This window comes from Centropristis striata, chromosome 20 (genome assembly GCF_030273125.1).
Source record: "Centropristis striata isolate RG_2023a ecotype Rhode Island chromosome 20, C.striata_1.0, whole genome shotgun sequence".
Taxonomy (NCBI): Eukaryota; Metazoa; Chordata; class Actinopteri; order Perciformes; family Serranidae; genus Centropristis; species Centropristis striata.
The window spans coordinates 6725415-6745417 of record NC_081536.1 but is presented as its reverse complement, the minus strand read 5'-3'; the positions used below and the strand labels follow the sequence as shown (position 1 = coordinate 6745417).

Here is a 20003-nt window from a genome sequence, read left to right as displayed (position 1 = left end):
AAAGCTACAGATATATTACTTATTCATGTAAATGAACAACCCGAGAGAAATGCGTGATAAAGAATTTATACATGTACATACAAGTCCATCTCAGTACATTACATATCATGGAAAAGTCCATTTCCAGTAGTTTAAGTCAAATAGCCCCAACCAAGTATTGAGTGCATATGAACATACTTTTAAGAGGCCAACATGTCCATATTAAACATACTTTTTCAAGACACACTGAATTTTAGGACTTTATTAAATGTAAGCCATAATCATTATAATTAGAAGAAATTAAATAAATTGAGACATGAAATGTTTCATTCTGTGTGTAATGGATCTATATAATGTGTTATTTCCACCTTTGAACTGAATTACCGACATATATACACTTTTCTATGATATTCTTATTTATTGAGATGCACACATACATTCCAAATTGTTCGATTAATAATAATGATAATAATATTTTTTTATTTATAGAGCACTTTACAAGGTACTCAAAGACGCTTTACAGTTAAACCACAGTGAAAATGCAATTACAAATGAAAGCAAACAATTACAATCACATTGGTCATACATTAAAAGCAGATTTGAACAGGTGGGTTTTGAAAAGTTTTTTTTAAGGTGAGTGGATTAGAATGTAAAGTTTTGATTTAAGAAGTAATAGTTTGTTGCTTGTTTGTTGAACTATGAACTTATGACAAAATTTATATCTACTTATATCACTTGAATGAATGAATCTGAAAACTTTCCAGGGACCCCCTGGCAGAGTGCCACAGACCCCTGAGGATCCCCGGACCCCACTTTAAGAATCACTGATCTAATGAACACAATATTTGCATACATTAATGCGGATCAAAACTTGCAGACTTTTGAAAATTTCCTTTCTACACACGTGATACATTACACTTTACACACACACACACACACACACACACACAGACACACACAGACGTCTGCTATATTAATGACATCAATGACGTCATAATAATATATTGCAATAGCCTTCTATAAAATTAGGAAATCATGTTTAGTTGAACTCAAGCATGTTAATACATCTGCATTGAACATCATGGTACATTTTATGCTTACCTCGTGTATTCTTCTATAATCATGTAACTCTTTTATAATCACGTCTTGTACTACTGAATATATATTATAATCATGTTAATATACATTATAATCATGTTGGGATGAATGACTTTATGTTATCCTCTGTATCAATGCTGTAATGATATAATTGTGTAATAATTGTTTGATTTAATGTGGACCCCAGGAAGAATAGTCTTCATCTCTATGAAGACTAATGGGGATCCAAAGGATAAAATACAATAAACAATCTCACGTCTTTACCACTTCGAATCACATCGTGCGTCCGATCCCCTGTGACGGAGTTATTTTTAGGACTCCTTCACTAAATATAACCCGCCTCCATCATTTGTCACCGCGTCACAACAAGTAACATTATCCCATTTTGTTTAGTTTTTTCTTGCCCACCGGCTGAGCTGGAGGAGAGGTGTCGGGTTTGGGGGGCTATAAAAGGAGGGACGAGCATGGGGACTCCACACCACCATCCAGACCAGAGCCCGGAGAGGTAGGAGCTAGACCTGCTCAGGAGGGGATTAGGCTACAATAGTCCGGGTCAAAATGTCATAGTTTTTACTCAAACTCTGTTTTTATGCAGAAAAAACCCACCTAATTCTTTTCTTTTTCAACTTATTGTGTGTTTTTACTTTAGGTGGCTTCATCGGCGTCAAAATGACTATTTGGTGCAACTCCTGCAGATGTCACGTGAGTGCTCCGTGCTCCTCTCATCATCTAGCCGAGGAGGACCGCAGCTCCTTCTACAGAAGGTTCAGGTCAGTGACACAGCTCTGCCTCTCTGCTCCACGTCCTCTAGTGGCTGAATCAACACATGGCCGCGTAGAAAATTAAAACCGCGTCTCTGCTGCCTGCAGTGCGTGCACCACAGGGAGCACTTAATCCAGTTTTCTCCCGTCTGCAGCCTGGTACTGTGTGCGATAATCCTGCAACAATGATGCTGTAACTGCATTAAAAAATCAAGCTGCTTCATTAGCTTCTATCAGGATGCTGTGGTGCAGAATCAGGCAGTTTTGATCAATTGTAATAGATAGAATAAACTTTATTAGACCAACCTTGTTTTCTTCAATTTCTTGTCCATTTAATGCCTGGTACAACTAAAGGTACATTTGTTTGGACAAATATAATGATAACAACAAAAATAGGTCATACAAGTTTAATTTAAGAGCTGATAGCTAGCCATTTTCCATGTTTAAAAAAAATTAAAATAATGATTTTAGTTATTATGAAGAAAACCATGGGAAATTAGCTGGATATCTAGTACCTTTAGGCATTAAAATGGACAAGAAATTGAAGAAAAAGGGTGGTCTAATATTTTTTTCAATGACTGTATATATAAGATGTCTGTACATTTAATTGTATGTACTTTCCATAGAAAGCCTTTTGTAGGGTAGCCTAAAAAATCCCACACATAGGCTATCAATTACATAATTTGAGTGGATATTTATTGATGAGGCAAACTGGTAGAATTCTCCTTTTGTGGCACTTTCTGTTCTTGTGACGTGGGGCGCCCCGCTCCAAAGACACCCACTTTATAAGGCAATGAAGGGAGCAGCTGAAGCCCAGCCTCCTCTTTGTGTGTGACGCCCACGCTGAAGCCCTGGCAGCTATAAAAACCCCAGGCTCTCTGTGGATGGGCCCAGACAGATACTGATCACACAGACAAAGTCTACTGAGAGCCCTCGTGTCTGCCACAGACACGACAGCTCCTCATATCAGCAGTTTCCATAGGAACCCTTGAGGAAGAGAGGCTGAATTGTGAAAAAGAGGCTAAATCAGTTCAAGCCAATTACTGTTTTTGTCTTTGATTTCTTTTCCTGCACTTGTCTCTTAAAGGAGGAGATTTTTTTTTTTTTTTAAATGCAAGTGTAGCAGTAGACAAACTTTTTCTCCCCAGCTATAGTTTTTCCCCCCAAACGTCTGACCTGAGTGATCATGGTTTCTCACAGATCCACCAAAGGAGCATCCAAAGCCCGACGGGACCACATTAATCATGAGATCAGGAATATGCGCTCTCTTTTGCCCATCACTCAGGAGGACCAGGAGCGTCTCTCCTACCTCCACTCCATGGCCGCCATCTGCGCCTACATCAGGAAGTCTGTTCTCTTCCAGGGTGAGTCTTCACACTTCAGCTACACTCATTCTTTAATATCTTTGAACTGCTAATCTACATTCCGCCTGCGTCGTTGTCAAACAAAACGGGACTAAGTTTCCAGCACCGCAGGGACTATTTCAAAGATAAAAGCTGTGACAACTGCCAGAGATGCATAAAGTGTAACCAACACTGAACTCACTCTTTTCTCCCGAAGGACTCCCAGCTGTGGGGAGATCACAGTGCTCTCTGCCATACGAGGCCTTCCTCCAAGCCCTGCACGGCTTCATCCTGGTCACCACCGCACAGGGGAGGCTGGTCTACGTGTCCGAAAATGTAGCTGAATATCTCGGTCTGTCCATGGTGAGTCTATTTGACGTCTTTTTTGGTGCTTTGCTGTTTACATTTGGCTTTATAATTAGTTGTATCTAATGGTAAAATCAAATTTTTGCAGATAGATGTGCTTCAAGGAGACACTTTGTATGACATGGTGGAACGCTCTGATGTTGATATCGTTAAATCAAACCTGGACACTGAAAACGACTCATCATCAGGTAACTTGAAAAGAACCTGGTCTCACAGAAATCCGTGAAATAGCCACGGATTTCGCTTAACTCAAAATCCGTGGAATAGCCACGGAATCGCTCAAATTTCCGTGAAACTGACACGGATTTTGCTACAATGCAAGTTAATGACAGTCATATCCCATGGCCATCCCATTGATATTTTTTCCTATTGGTTTGTTACAAGTCACGTGACTTTCAAGGTTCCGGCGGTCAGAACAAAAAACATGGCGGACAGTTCTCTCATTTTCTGGGAAAAAATCAATATTTTGACTTAGTTTCTGCATAAAAATGGATTTTGATCACATTTCTAGCGAGAAATATATGTTTTATTTTCTAAATATTCACTCAGTGAATGTACATAATCACTTTGTATGTTGGAATAGCCACGGGATATGACTGTCAGTAACTTGCATTGTAGCGAAATCCGTGTCAGTTTCACGGAAATTTGAGCGATTCCGTGGCTATTCCACGGATTTCTGTGAGACCATGTTGCTTGAAAAGATGCTCGACCCATAAATATGCCATAAATATCAAAGTTTCTGAAAAAGTTTTCCACTGAGAGACTAAACTTCTCTGTTATCCTTCTCCAGAGAGGAGCTTTATATGCTGCATGCAAACCTCCAAAGCCTTCAAGCTACAACACGGCAGCAGCTGTTCCATGATGGTCAGAGGGAGCTTCCAGTCTTTCCCTCAGTCTTGCCCGTCCTCCTCATCTGCCTGTCCCACCAACCAGCCGCTGTTTGTGGCCCTCTGCACCCCCACGGCTAACCGTCTGCAGAGCTCTGACTCCCACTTCTGTCACAGCTTCAGCAGCGTCCACAGACTGGATATGACCTTCACTCAGCTGTCAGACAGGTATGTTCATAGATCTTCGTTTAAACAGTGAAAACAGAAATGTTATTTCACTGGTTTACTGACAAACATTGTATGTCTCTCTCTCTGTTTCAGTGTGTTGTATTTTTTGGGGTATTCGGCAGAAGAAATGACCGGCCGATCGTGGTACAGTCTCGTCCATCCTGAAGATCTTTCTTTGAGTGCAGATTCTCATAGAAGTTTAAGTAAGTGTGTGATGCATTGCATATCACTTGTTTTTTTTTGTTTTTTTCCCCTGTTGCAATGACAAATAAGTTGCCATATTGTAAAGTAAGATTTTTCACATTTGGTAATAAGTCTAGGTGCTATATAAATACAGTGAAAGCAGTCAGGACTTACTATTATACTATTTATTGGTTAAAAAAAAAAGTGCTGATACAGTCATACCCCGCCTGGAATGATGGTGCAGAGATGCTGATATTGCAGATACTCTGCCAGACAGATAGTATAAGAAAAATAAAGTGTTTTTTGTGTTTTCGATTAAACCATGGAAACATGTTCTTGGAGGAACTGAAAATACAAGTATGAACCTGAAATAATTGGCACTTTAAGGCCCCAAACACACATCAAAAAAGTTTTAAAGTATTTTTTAGAACACTGACTAACACCAAATAACTTCCATTTACACATTCATGAAGCAAACTGTGTTCAAATTTGAGGGTCAGTGTTAAAATTCTCTCTTAGAAGTCTTTGAAGGTTTGAATGACCTCAGGGACACAGGAAAATTCTCAACATCAGAGCTTTTTTCCACTTTAATTTCTTTAGTTTTGTGCTAACTTTGCAGGGTTACAGTAAGACAATTAGGGAGGGAGCGCTGGTTTCATTGTGTGCATATCAATAACTGAGTTTGCATGCTTTTTTCCCTTGTCCCCTCCAGTTCAGGCAGATGAAGGCTTCCAGGTAGAAATGGTGCTCAGACTCCAGTGCAAGGATCTGTCATGGACCTGGATCTACATTCGAGCTAACAAGGACTCTGAGTGCCGGAGTGTGAGCTGCACTAACTTCATCATCAGGTATGACAAACTTTCCAGCAGGCCTGTACTGACAGTGCAAGCAATGTTTTTCAAGTCAGAAACGACAACTTAATACGTTGTTTTTCTCTTGTAGTGAAATGGAGGCCAGATTCCTGCAGGAGAAAATCAGCAGCGATGCCTTTAGGCCATCATCTTTGGTAAATCCCTGCAATTTTGCAGGTCAACAGGCGCCCCACGCTCTGAGCCACAGCAACACTAAATGCTTTAAAAGACAGAGGACGTCTGACGGCGAGGAGCCAGCTGCCAAAGCTAAGAGAGAGTCTGAGCAAGACCTATACTATGCTGTGTGCGTCTCCTCCCAAGGCGATAGCTCACCTGTTCCCTTCGGTGACAGCCTTGCTCTCTTCACCCCTCCCTACAGCCCGGCCTCCTCCAGCTCCCCTCTGCAGCAGGAGGAGCTCAGCCATGACCTCCTGATGGATGTGCATGGATACACAGATCAGCTGCTGTCCTCCCCTGAGTGCTCTCCCTCCTATTACTCCTACCCAGAGGCAGGGCTCACTTGCCACCAATCCCCCACCGACTCCCTCCCTGCAGGCGCCGAACAAACCTTTGACCAGGCAGCCTTCGGCGCGCTCGCCGCTCGCTCTCCACTCTCCTCCTCCTCATCGCCGACATATGATTTCCAAGCTTGTTCGGCCGATGCTCGATTAGTTCCAGACTGCCTGTCTGCGTCGGATACGTGTGAGAGCCCAGTGGACTGTGCTCTGCATCAAGACGAATTCAGCCTTCTGGAGCAGCCACAAGGGGGCAGCCTGGTCCAGGTGCATCATGTTCCCCAACACGTGCTGCCCGTACAGTCCAGTCTCCTCACCCCCAACCAATCTCCCCCATCCACTAGCCATTACGACGAGAGGGAACAAGCAGAGATCAGTATTCTGGCTCAGCAGATCTCCTCTCTGGCTAGCAGCTTCGCCATGTATCACACCCTGAACCCGCTTCAAAATGTGGCTCAACCTGCATCCACTAACACCCTGCCCTCAGCCTGCCAATGGCCTCCTCTCCCATCAGCCGCTCCTCTCAAACGCGAGCTGGTCCTTGATGACGCCATGTTTGACAGCATCCTGAAAGACCTGGACGTGATCACAAGGAAAAGCAGCATGTCCGGCCCCGGTGTAGTACCATGCAGCTACCAGCAGGGCTTGTTGCGCTGCAGGAGTGGGTCCCATCAGTTGGAGCAGGAGCCCCTCTGTCTCTCCCCGACCATCGCAGAGGAATTGCTGCCTGCGGAGCAGTTCACTGTCATGGATCCCTTCAGTTTGCAGTTGGGACGCCATGACCAAAACACTGGGTTGCATCAACTCAACCACTATATGCAGGATGCCATTCATCAAGGTAATTTCCACCAATCAATACAGCCATTTACTGATTTTCCTTTCATATATTTACTGTGCACATATTGAAGGTACATGTCACTAATATTATTTCCTGCTTCCTTTCAGATGGACTTGTTGAAGAAAACCTGTACTGAAATAAGTCTGTGACTTACTGAGCTACCACTTGTATGACATATTGTCAGGGCAATCCTTCCCTTTCCTTCACTGGATTCAAAGACATTTAAAGGACGTCTTTGCAAAGACACTGTGTCCTTAAATGACTTATTTCTGAATGTGTGCTCTTCAAGACTGCAGCTTTGTCTTCATTTCTCAACACTGCTGTCAACTGTGTTTTATGTTTCGCTGATGTCTTCTATTTTATGAAAAAGGTACTTTTTTATGTCTGACAACACTTACACACTGAAATGGAGCTATATTTTTCTTCTTATGGGAGTGACCAGTTTACTATTGAGCACTTTATCAATGTCAAGACTTTTATAAATGAGAAGGTGGGCTGATTTAAAGAGATTTCAAAGCTACCTGGATGAGCTTGAACACAATCATTCCTTATAACAAAGAGACATTTGTAAATGTTTGGTTGGTTTTAGGTGCCTTAAAAACACTAATCAGTTTGCTACAAAAAAGAATATTTCCATTCCTTATGTCTTTTGTCAGTGTGCCATTAATGTTTCATGTTAAAAAAAGAAAATATGTTAACTAGATAATGATTGTTAAACACCTACCTCAGTGGTACATCTAAATACATTCCAAGTCTGAATTTCATGAATTCATTATATTTATTTTGAATACTTCCTACTCTCACTTAATAGTCTTAAAAACATTTTTACTTTACTGCAAAGTGAATCTCAAACTTAAGTTTATTCCCTTTTTTTCTATGGTACAGGTACTTCACGTCTATGAATGTTCAATGTAATTTTTTATTTCTGTAATTTTAAATGTTTAAAATTTGAATAAAACAATTGAAAAAATTGCATTGGGTCATGTTTATATAACTTATAATTAAGGTGTGAACGCTGGATGCTGAATTGTTCCACTGCAATGCTGGTTTGAATGTGTCAAAACAAGCTGAAGTAGTCAGAATACTTATAATGGTAAAAAAAAAAAAAGAAAAAAAAAAGTGGTAATGGCTGGAATGAATATGAATGACATTGAAAAGTTGAATGATACCAATAATGTTTACAAAATGTGGAATATTTTAAGGTTTTTTAAATGCTGATGCTGAACAAACTGGAATTAAGGGAATGGGTTGAGTTAGTAGCAATGTGATTGAAAAGTTGAATGACACCAGTAATGTTTAAAAGATGTGGAATATTTGCTAAAAGTATGTAGAAAATATGCAGCTTGGCCAATTAGCAGTCAACCAGTCACTGCTGCAGCATGCAGCATGGTGATTTATGTCTTTAGGGTGTAAGTAAAAAGGGCAGTGAATGATTTATTGACAAAGATCATATCTTAATAGAATAGAAATTTTCTGGCCAAAGTGAACCTCTTCACTGTAGGCCAACACAGGGCACTGACACACCGAACACAGACACATAAAAAATAGTCACGTACACATATTTTGTAATGTCGATGAAAATGTCTGGCTGCTCTCAAGTTGTTGTTTTTTTTCTTTTTATCAGATTGAAAACTGTCCGATTTTTCAAACACAAACTCAACTAAAAAGAGTAAAAGCCCAGAGACTGACAGCAGGTAGCTCAACAGTTGGGCTGTGAGCGCCCCCTGGTGGATATTTTGAATGATCTACCGACCACCTGGGAGCATTCAGACCTTTAGTTTAGCATCATCTGCTGCAGCATGTACAGTATACGAAGAAATAACTCACTCAGATGTTAGTGTTGCATTGATGTGTTGACAGTACTGACTGTATGAGCTGCTGTTTCACCACTACAGACTACACTGAGCAGCATTTGGAAAAGTAGAACTCAGATCCGTGGGGTCATTAATATTTGAGTCTGCTAGATGCTGTCTCCAAGTTTTCGTTTAAATTAACTTTATTTGTTGAAACTCCAACTAAATGATCCTTCGTGCTGGTATAGCAATGTAAATAACACAACATTGGAGCTGCTGGATGAAGACGGAAGCTTGCTAACATCCAGCTAGCAGCATCCAGTGGAACGATGTTGAGGAGAAACTTTATTTTGCGGTGCACGGAGGTTGACACTGCAGGAGCTGGGGAAGGTGCTGCCAGTACAGCAGAGGTCCCCAGAATAAACTGGAAGTCCCTCAGAGCTATTTCTCTCTGGACGAGCATGTTCAGGAAGTCACCCAGCAGTTTGACCCCCCCAGAAGCCCCCCAGAGATAACGGAGCAGTAACAGCTGCAGGCTTTAAAACCAAAACAATGACCTGAAAGAAGCCAGAAAGCCTGTAGACTCCTTTCACGTTACACTTGAGCCCTGCTCAATATAGAAATATCGATGAGAGCAGCTTTAAAATACACTTTTTGTCAGAAGATATAACAAATGGGTCTACCATATTTTTTTATGAGCACTCGCTCTGCATCTGATCAGATTGCTGATGGCTAAACAGCCCCGGCACAACATCTACTGAGCTCTTCAGTGCTCCATTGATTTTTACATCTTGTGGCTGGTCATACCAATGAGAGCATATAAACTGTATACAGAAGAATCAATTACCTGTTTGGACAGATATGCAGAGTCAATGCATATATGAATAGATAGACGTGGAAGTGAATTGACTCAGTGGGTTGATGGATGGTTGAACAGAGATGTAGCTCCAGAGAAGCAGCCGGGCCATGTAAACGAATGTGGAACAAAAAGCTCACAGGGGGCACTACAGGCATGTGCTGGTGCAGTGTGTGCAATGCAGAGCCCCCATGTTTTTCACATGCCGGTTAAAACAGCCACTAGATGGAGTGATAGCTCCAACAGCCTCCCAGTAACACAGATATCATGCCATTAGTGTAATATTGCTGAAAAAAGCTTGAGAAAAAAATGGAGGAGGCTGGTGTGCATGTATGTGTGTGTGTGTGTGTGTGTGTGTGTGTGTGTGATGAGAGCACCAAAGGACATCACTCAGTCCGTTCATGAGCAAACAGTCCAGATGCCTAGTCTTATCCATGGAGACCTAATTAAGAGTGATGTCTGTTGAAGGGTACAATGGCAAATAAAGTTCCTAACAAGTACCCACATCTGCTGCACTCCTGTCTTCCTGCGTCACTCAGCCTCACCTGGAATGATAATGATTTCCCCAAGGCATGGTGGCACCAAGTGTGAGGCATCGACGTGCTCTGTCCACACCGAGGAGACAGCAAAAATTCACCTTTTCACTCCACTGGCACACACATTGAACACTCACAACAACTGAGTGTCTCTACAGATTACATACTCTTCAGTAAAGAGAGTTTGGCACGTTTGTTTTCTTTGAGCTGTGGATGCATTTTTATTATTACATCGGTCATGGCTGTGTGCTGGTATTTGGTTATTTTTCTCTTAAAAATCAATGAATATATTACAACAATATTAATAGTAGTGGTAGGAGTAGCTCAGTGGCTGTTTGTGTGTGACAACATTAAATCCTGAATACGGGATTAAACTGTTGGTTTAAAGGGAAGATAACAAAGGAGATAATGTAAAGACAGAGATATATTTAAGCAGGAACGCACACACACTAACACACCCACTTTGTCTTTGTAACTTGGGTTAATGTTTCACTTAATTACACAGGCGGTCCTCCTGCCTCCCTGATATTAAATTAAAATGATGTGAGATCAAATTAACAAAATCTATGCCTCACAGGAGACCTGAAGTATTGCAGGAGTCTGCCAGCGGAGGTGAATGATGAAATGCATTGGGATGATGCTATGATTCATATCTGGGATCTGAGAGAGGCATTGTGGCTGATGATACCACACAGTAGAACTGACAAAAGGGAAACACAGGCAACTGTCATCTGCCCTACTTCAGTAGCTTCTAAAGTGCTTTCTCAGGTGGATGGCTGGAGGGCGGATGCTGAGGGAAAAGCGCATCAGTGCAGTTAAACAGAGCAGCTCTTGGATGGGATTCTTTTCAAAGCTGTGCCTCCCACAAGCAGCCAGGTTTTCATATCCTGCCTCACCGGTGGCTCCTCGCAAATGATTAGCTCATTTACTTGCAAAGAAAAACTCTCCAAATTGAAACTCTCACTGATTTCAGACAACAGGGCCTCAGGTGGCGCTGCCGTGCCTTCGTTTATTTACCGGCTTTATGCTTTTATTGTCACTGCAACCAGGCTTGAGGGCTCTATTGAAAGCTTATCTCTGAGTATACATTTATCTTCAAATAGATGAAGAAAAAATGTGATTTGTCTCTTTTGCTCGGGGATTGTTTGGCAGATGGAATCGGTGACACAGACGATAGCCGCCAAGGTCACGGAAAGGGTGTCTGGCGCTGTCATGAGATAGATCTGAGCTGTTATTGTATGTTAACCTGAATCTGCCTTTTTATTCTCCACACTGCACGAGGAGCTCCTGCTCACTGTGTAATTCATTTTCTCCCTGTCTCAACGTATAAAACAGCTTGCAATTGTTTTGGCTGCATCACATTTCTCTCTCTATACCGTTGTTGTCCCACTTTTCAAAGCAGACACCTGACTGGTGTTGGTTCAGTCAGCACACACTGACACTGTAATTGGGTTAAACACAAAGACCCAAAATAGACTGCAGCCTGTTCCTCCAGGACCTCTCTTGTTCCTCCTGTTGCCGTGCCTGAAACCACAGCTCTGATTAAACACTGGATCCCAGTCATGCAGAGTCAACACATCCCGTTGATATTCACGAGAGAAAGGCCAGCCAACCAGGGATAAGAATACAAACGGCAGCCTAACAGCGAAGCCTACTTCCATATGAATGTTTGATTTATGTTCTGCTGTTTTCTCTCAGGGAGGAGTTTACCGCTTAAGGCAAACCACCTGTCCACAGAAGACACATAAGCATCCAACTGTGTCAAGGTTTGATAAACACCTTATATTTTGTTCATGGAAATTGCTGTGTATTGAAAACACATTTCTCGTACAAGAATTTCCATTAGGGACTTTAGAATATACGTGCCTGGGTGTAGTATTGTGCTTTACAGCAATCCCAAACAGATTTTCATGGGTTTATGCTTAAGTTCTTTTTTCCACAGAAGCACTGGTTTTAGGGAGGGAAAGTATCTCAGTATATTGTGTGTTTACCCTCCATAAGCTCAACCTCCAGCATTCAGAAAAATCAATGCTCTACGGTAGAATTCCAATACACAGCAGCACATAGGTACATCTCTGCACGATACAGTTTGATTTTTCAAGCGCTGTTGTTGTTCAAGGACTAATGGGGGTATTTAAAGTAATTGATGAAAATGGCAGTGATTGCTACTGATTGCCCACATGTGATACTGCATCACATATACATTCCATATATACGGGGTATGCATCGTAAACATGTTTATCTCTCCACGTCTGCAGAATCCCAAGGGCCAATACAAATAAACATGAAGGACTTCACTGTATCCTGGAGGGCTCAGAGAGGCTTGGAAATGATTAGAAAGCAATTAAGTGGGATTCAATTGTGAATTAATTCATCAATAAATAGAATCAAATAAAAAAGGACTCATTTAAATAACAAAAGAATCGGTGCATAGCTAAACTAGAAAATTATATTAATACCTAATTTAATGGTGGAATGTGTAAATCACTTTGATGACCCAGTTTCTAATGAGGAAATAATCAGCAGAATATTTTTCAAATTGCATACCAATTACCAATTCGTTCCCTGAACCGTTAGCTCAGCCCTGCTTTCCTTATTCTGTTGCTTTAACTTCTGTTCTCATGCAGCCCATATTCAGTTTACAAGGATTACAGGGACCAATACTTACAAACTTTGGGTACTTTGTGAAACAATGGGACTTTCATTTCACAAAAATGGAAGACAAAAGCTGCTCAAGAAGGCAAATGTTGATTTTTGACAGCTGAAATGACATCTTGCTAGCAAATTTCATCAGCACCTAACAAGGTAGCGTAAATTGGTTGAAAACATGGTTTCTGGTTGACTTTAATAGAAGAAACAGGATAATTACACTTTAGTCCTAGTCCTATATGCATGATAAGGGGAAAACAGACAGTTATTGTCTTTTAAGTTTGGCTTACATACTTTTTAATATTTTCAAACAAATTATGTTTGCTTATAACTACCCAATGTATTTTGCAAATGCAATACAATTTCAGACAATGTTAGTTTGGAATGCTTAACTTATCCAAGTTAATTTAAAAAGCAGAACAAAGCTGCTAACGCTATCCAAACTGTAATAAAACCATTGTTGTTAGTTAATGCTAACTATTGGCCTCAGAAAGTAATGCCCATTAGCTAGTTAGCAGGACATGCTAACGATTGCAGCTTTTGTTAATCCATTCAAGCTAAAATATAAGACACTTCTCCAACTCACTGCTATAATAAATATTTTTATAATAAATACACATATACAAAATCAGATGATATTGTGATATTTCAATCATATTTTTGTAGTAAAAACATTATATCAACCACTAATTTGTTCTAAAGCTACTCAGTATAAAGTTAGCAGAGAGGCATGACAGCCTTCCGGTAAAGGGAGCCAGGAGATGTACGAGAAAGCACTGCTCGAAGTTGCCAGAAGCAACAAGACAAGTTTTAAGAGTTTAATCCAGTAAGAAGCATTAATCCTGTAAGAATTCATCCTTTGTAGCCTATGGAAGGTTGCCTTGTCTTTTCTGTCATACAGGTCTATTTTCCTCATCTACTATTCTTAAAATGTGATTTTAACCAAATATTAGTCTTAAAGAATATTTCACAACAACTATGCTATATATTAGCAGCTATATAGGCAGGTCTTTCCTCTTGGTAGAGATCAAAAACGGAGATATAAGACAGTGAATATGGGACTCTAGATGTATGAAAATGGTGCAGCATAACTGCTGGATGCATAATTAATGGCATATTAATGTTGTGTTCACAACTTGCTTCCACTGACCTAGTTGAACTATCATGACTCACTGTTCATATCACTATATGGCCCTGAATCCTAAACTTTCCCTTGTTAAAATACTCTATCTGTATAACCGAAATTTCCAATTATAAGAGCATTTTTTGGATTTCAACACATGTAGGGAATGGCCGCCTACTCTCTGTCTCTTTCTTACACACACCAGAATTATTTCTTATTATTTATGAGATCATGGTGCATGAATATACTTGATATAGTCTGGCTTATGAACAACAAGAAAAGAAAATATTGTATTTTGATTTATGTCTGCTGTTATGAATTCAGATCATGCATTTCAGAGATCAGAAAAAAAAATGTTGCCTTTGCTACGTGATTGTTTTTTTGTCTTTTCCGCAGCCACAAATTATTTTTCAGATGCTTAAGATTTCTAAATCCTTCCAGCGACTGAGGATTATGTCACACATGACCCTCTGTTTTAATTTAACAGGGAAAGGCATGGGGCATTTTAACATGGGGGTTAATGAGGACTCCCTTTTGGAGGCTGCCTCAAGTGGCAAGTTGAGGAACTGCCGTTTTTCCTCATTGGCTTCACTTTTTCTTCAACATGCAGAGAAATCCTAACCTTGAAAAGGACGAATTGCCTTTCTTATATTTATGTGGTTTTATTATGACAAAATTACACTAATCCACTATGACTTTTTTTTTTGAGGGGGTCATTTTTTGACATCCTATAATATGGTGTTTTTAGCTACTTTTCGGCAAACTATACTACCACATGTATTAACAGACTATAATTGACCCATTTTAAGCATTTTTAGGCATTTTAAAATGTGGCCATTTTTGATAAAAATTGACACGCTACAACTTTTTTTTTTCTCTTTCAGTTCTTGGACATCCCATAATATGGTGATTTTCTGTCATTGCTGGCCATACTATGCTCTAATACGTATAAATAGACTATAATTGACCCATTATAAGCATTTTTAGGCATTTTAAAATTTGACAATTTTTGACAAAAATTGACATGCTAATTGGTACCTATTGGTCCCCCATGAACTTGATTTATTATGAAATCACATGAACAATAATAACTTTTTGAGGCAACACTTTAGGATGCAATGGTTGACATTACATCACTGTGCACAATTTGTTGATGTTACATTTCATTTGGCTGTTCTCTCTGCCATCGGTTTGTGTTTTAAAGCACTCTATGAGTCATTGTTACTGGAATTAATGACTTGACTGACGGCAGTGTAAAATTATATTGCCTTTTTTCTTCTTCTTCGTGGCTGTGTTTGTGTGTGTGTGGGCGATTGGATGGTTGTTTAATATTCATCACATATCATCAGACCCTTTCAACGCTCAGTTAGCTTGGGTTTAGCCCTCATTGATAATTCTGACAATGCAACTCACTCAAAGGGCACGAGGCCTCAGCTCATGCATAACAGAGACAGTATTCAAGTTAAATGTTTCTCTCCATTCTCCTTATTTTAAAAGGATTTTTTCATCATTACTGTTCAAACCCTCATTACCAAAGATTTTCTTTCATTCTTTTCTTCTGACTGTCAGGGAAGTGTTTGATCTACTCATTCAGATTTTTGCCGTATCTTTGTCTTTCACGTAGCGTATAGTTATTACTGAAAGTCATAGTCAAGAACATTTCAATTGCATTCCTGAATAAAACATTCTCCACAGGATACTCAGAAGATCTCGTTATTAACATATGTGTTGTGTAGATATTAATATTTCTGAATAATACCATACTGTGCTGATGAAGTGGAATGACAGTTAACGCAGCAGGAGTAGAAGTCTTTCCACTACAGAGGGAAAAAGTCTCCATCTCTGAGGTACTTCAAACCAACCATAAGGAAAACTTTGGGTGACGCTGGGGACAAGACAAAACTCTTGTGGTTTCACACAGCTCTGTAAAATATACTCAGCCTGGCGGGGGTCAGTGTGTGGGTGATCTGAGACACTGCTTGAAGGATGAAGACATAAAAAAGAAATATGTGGAAAAGATGTGCATCCATGCATACCTCAATGACACTCTTTCTTTCTTTTTTATCAGTCGACCTTTACGTATAAACAGCATGCAAAACTACTCTCCACTCTACTAAGCAAGACTTCATGCATTCATGTATTATCTTTTTTTATTTTTGTTTGTTTGTGTGAAAAAAAAACACATACGGGTTAGCAGAGGATGACAGACTCTAAGTGCCTTTGTAAATGAACAAAGTGTTCCAGATAAAAAGATCATTGTAGAACAAGATTTATTCATGATGAGGTATTTCATCTTCATATTGCAGTCACAAGTGTTGCTGCATGCAAGCATGAATAACATTAAAGAATATAACCATGGAGATGGTACAGTGCACAGACCGCTAGTTAATGGTAAATAAACGGAAACGACATCCTGTATTGTGCCATATACAAGATCATATGCGGTATTATAAACAGGATATGCCTTTGCTAAACAAACTATTGGATCCATGTAGGCGTACTCATTATATTCTGCATAATACAATGCAAAAACAGGCAGACGAACTTGCAAAGAATAAAAGAAAGGAAATAAGTCATGATTCTTCTTGCTTCTTCGCAATCAAGGTCATCTCTTGACTTTTCATATCTGCATGAAATTGGTATGGATTATAGGGACCAATCTCAATAAAAAGAGGTTTCTGTCACAATTTAATATCACTGAGACTGGAATATTTGTGAACCCTGTCTCACTTTCCATTTATTGGAACCTTTTTATCCGTCTTCTATCCTACACTGAAACTCAATCATGTTACATGTTGAAGCCATTTTAAAAGACAGGAGGAGACAAGACCTATCCATTTTGCTGATCACTATTTAGCTCATTCCATCCCACGCTAATGATGATAATTGAAGACAGCGCTGCCCGGGTGACAATTTGGCACTACCCGCTTATTAATCTATCCATTTTACACTCAGATTAATGTGCTGCCTGTGATCCCGGTGACCTCTGGTCTGCAGGGACCTCATGTGGTCGTGTGCTCAGGTCATGCAAGCCTCGTCCTGCGGACCATACTGCTGGGACAACTGTTCAAGAATCTAGGCCATGTGGAATAAAACCAAATGACTGATAATGCAGCTTGGGGCTGACTGCCAAATGGAAAATAAAGATGTAATTAGAAAGTCAAATGAACATAGATTTGCTACTGTACACATTTTATTGTGAATTCCCAGAGCGCACGCAGCCACACACAAATGGTTTTGTGCCCCAACAAACAAAAATCAATGATGATTTCACACAGCTAATCAAACATGATCTCTTTGGATTTGGGACAGGAAAGCAGTTGATGTGAATTAAATAAACCCCATTCAGCGTTAAAGCAGTCACTTTGCCCTCTCGGTGAGTTTAGTTTTATTGAATAGATCCCAGATCCTCAAGGGTAAAACACTCATAGAGGCAGAAGAGCCGACATCTCTGTTTTTCTTGCCACATGTCGCTCTCCTGTGCTCCTTTTCTAATCGTAGGTTTGTGACTCTGGCTGCACGGGTTTGGATGTCTAATGGGAGTAGTGATGATGAACGCTGAAGCATTGACACAAGGATGATTTATAGTACAGTAGTCAGTAGAGGTGTGCTCAGGCTGTGCCACCCTGGGAGATGCCTTCCATCACATCTCATTTGCATTCACTCGATTTCTGTGCCGCCGATGACTCACACCACTAATGAGGCACCCACAGGACAAGAGAGCGCTCAGCTCACAGTTACACTAGCGTTATATCGTGCGCTGCAATCGCGAGTCTGCACATACATGTCACAACGGTGCAGTACAACACCTCAGGGTAGTTTTTACTCATTCTGTGAGGTACTCCGACTGGGACATTACTTTTACATGAAACCATACAGTTGGTATAAAATCCTCCAAATGTCATATTTTAATGTCTGATTTGACAACATGCCACTACATCTATCACACCTTTTTATTTCCAGCAAAGGCACAGTAACTTATGTGACAATTTTTAACAATTTAATCCTGACAGTATTCAATTAATATGCATTATAGATGGAGTCTGTGATTGTGGAAAAAAAGAGCAGTAATACAATGGATCACAGTCACAGTGATCAACCACTTATATTGATCAAAAGGCGTTTTCAATCACAGAAGCCTGTAACTTTTTCTTTAAAAAAAAAAAAAATCAATTTTCCGTTAATGAGGGGCCCATTGTCTTCTAACCCACCAGTGGTATCATATATAATATAGAACCAGCTATGTGACACCTGTGAAACTGCTTTGGCAACAACAGCGTTTTATTCATGCCAATAAATATATTTCAATTGAATTTTTTTTTTTTTTAAAACAACAGTTATTATAAACTGCAATTCAACACAAGGCATCACAACCATCACGTGACCTTTGGAAGTCTGGTGAGTTGATTTAAATCTCTAAATGTTTAAAGCCACTTTTAAATTCTGTGTTTGATTTAACTTTGTTCACATCTGATGTCGTTCACATTAGCAGATTTATTTGATAAGTAACAGTAAAAATGTACATAATACAGATAAAGTGGATCAGTGTGACTATTATTTTGAAAAATTAGATTAATTCATCTGTCACCAGTCACTTTTTTCAGCACTTCTATTACTGTAAAGTACTGTAATAATTTTCATCTGTATTTTACATCTTCTCACAATAAAATACTCTATCGAGCTCTGTTTTTGTACTTATTGATAAGCACGGATGGAATCATACATACAACATTTTTTTTATTTTCTACTCTTGTCTCAGGTGCAAGAAATCATGAAACTTTCAGTGCCTTCCACACCATATGTGGTGCAGCATCTCCTGGGTTCTGGCACCCAGTGCAAGAAAATAACCACCAATGAAATTGTGGCTTTAAAAATCATCAAAAACAAGCTTCACATCGAGGAGGCAAAAGAAGAGGTGCAACCCAAATCATGTTTCTCATTGTTTTTGAAAAACTCATTGCATTCAAATGAAATCTCTCTTTAACATCTCTTATATTCCCCAGGCTGCCGTCCTTCAAATGATAAAAAAGCAGGGCTCAGACAATTTCAACATTGTCAGATGGAATGACTCCTTCACCTTGGAGGAACGTTTTCATCTTGAGTTTGAATAGCTGGACATGAGTCTCTATGACTTCCAACAGACTTGCCCTTTTAAGTGTCTTGAGTTGAAAGACATTCTGCAACAGGTATGCTTTTGTAATCAGAAAACACAAATTGCATTGTAAAAATAAAACGGATGAAGGATGTCCTTTATTTCTTCAATGTATTTCAGTTAAGTCAAAATCCTACTTGCAACATTAGGTCAAAATGTGTTTGAGAAGTTTAAGAATGTTAAGTCAAATAATGTCCCTTAAACAGTCCCTAAACTATTGTCACTTGTTCATGATTTCAGCTGGCAACTGCGCTAGAGTTTGGAAGAGCATGGGACTCGTTCATGCAGATCTGAAGCCAGAAAGTATCATGATGGTGGACCATTAAAGGCAGCCATTGACAGTAAAAGTCATCGACTTCGGCTTAGCCTGCAACCATCCGGAGGCACAGACCGGTGAGCTTGTGGTACAGGAAAGTAACTGACAGCATGTCTGGGACAATCGTGCCAGAAAGGATGTTGAACGGAAAATATCCTGCACTTCAGCATTTCAAGTTTCTTGTCAGGTTCATGTCAGACCAAAACAGGAGTCAGTCTTTACAGCCACGTTAATGTGATTGTGTTCTCTTGCATGTCTTAGTCCTCCAGAAATCCTGCTGGGAACTCCCTTCAACAAGGCTATCGACGCTTGGTCTCTGGGCTGCATTGCTGCTGAAATGCTCATAGGCAAAGCACTGTTCGCCGGATGGAATGAGTATGATACCGTGAGCACTTAAAAAAAATAACGAAAATGCCAACTTCAGCTATAATGCCTTTGCATTATTTTACTTAATTCCACATATACATACAGTACAGGCCAAACTTTTGGACACACCTTCTCATTCAATGTTTTTCCTTTATTTTCATGACTATTGACATTGTAAATTCATCAAAACTATTAATGAACACATGTGGAATTATGTACTTAA

General features: G+C 39.9%; 1 protein-coding gene across 1 annotated transcript; it reads left to right on the top strand.

The window, feature by feature from the left end:
• Positions 1-1237: 1237 nt before the first annotated feature.
• Positions 1238-7266, top strand: npas4l (neuronal PAS domain protein 4 like). The gene is made up of 9 exons (XM_059359456.1): positions 1238-1847; positions 3039-3202; positions 3399-3544; positions 3636-3735; positions 4338-4602; positions 4696-4805; positions 5498-5633; positions 5728-6989; positions 7097-7266. The coding sequence occupies exons 1-9, from the start codon at positions 1747-1749 to the stop codon at positions 7123-7125; spliced, it is 2313 nt and encodes a 770-aa protein (XP_059215439.1). The 5' UTR covers positions 1238-1746; the 3' UTR covers positions 7126-7266.
• Positions 7267-20003: the final 12737 nt, after the last annotated feature.

Excerpts from the sequence above, each read along its gene's own strand:
- npas4l (XM_059359456.1), top strand. The coding sequence starts at position 1,747 with ATGACTATTTGGTGCAACTCCTGCAGATGTCACGTGAGTGCTCCGTGC. Across the intron at positions 3,736-4,337 it reads TGAAAACGACTCATCATCAG|AGAGGAGCTTTATATGCTGC; the intron begins GTAACTTGAAAA and ends ATCCTTCTCCAG. Across the intron at positions 4,806-5,497 it reads AGATTCTCATAGAAGTTTAA|TTCAGGCAGATGAAGGCTTC; the intron begins GTAAGTGTGTGA and ends TGTCCCCTCCAG.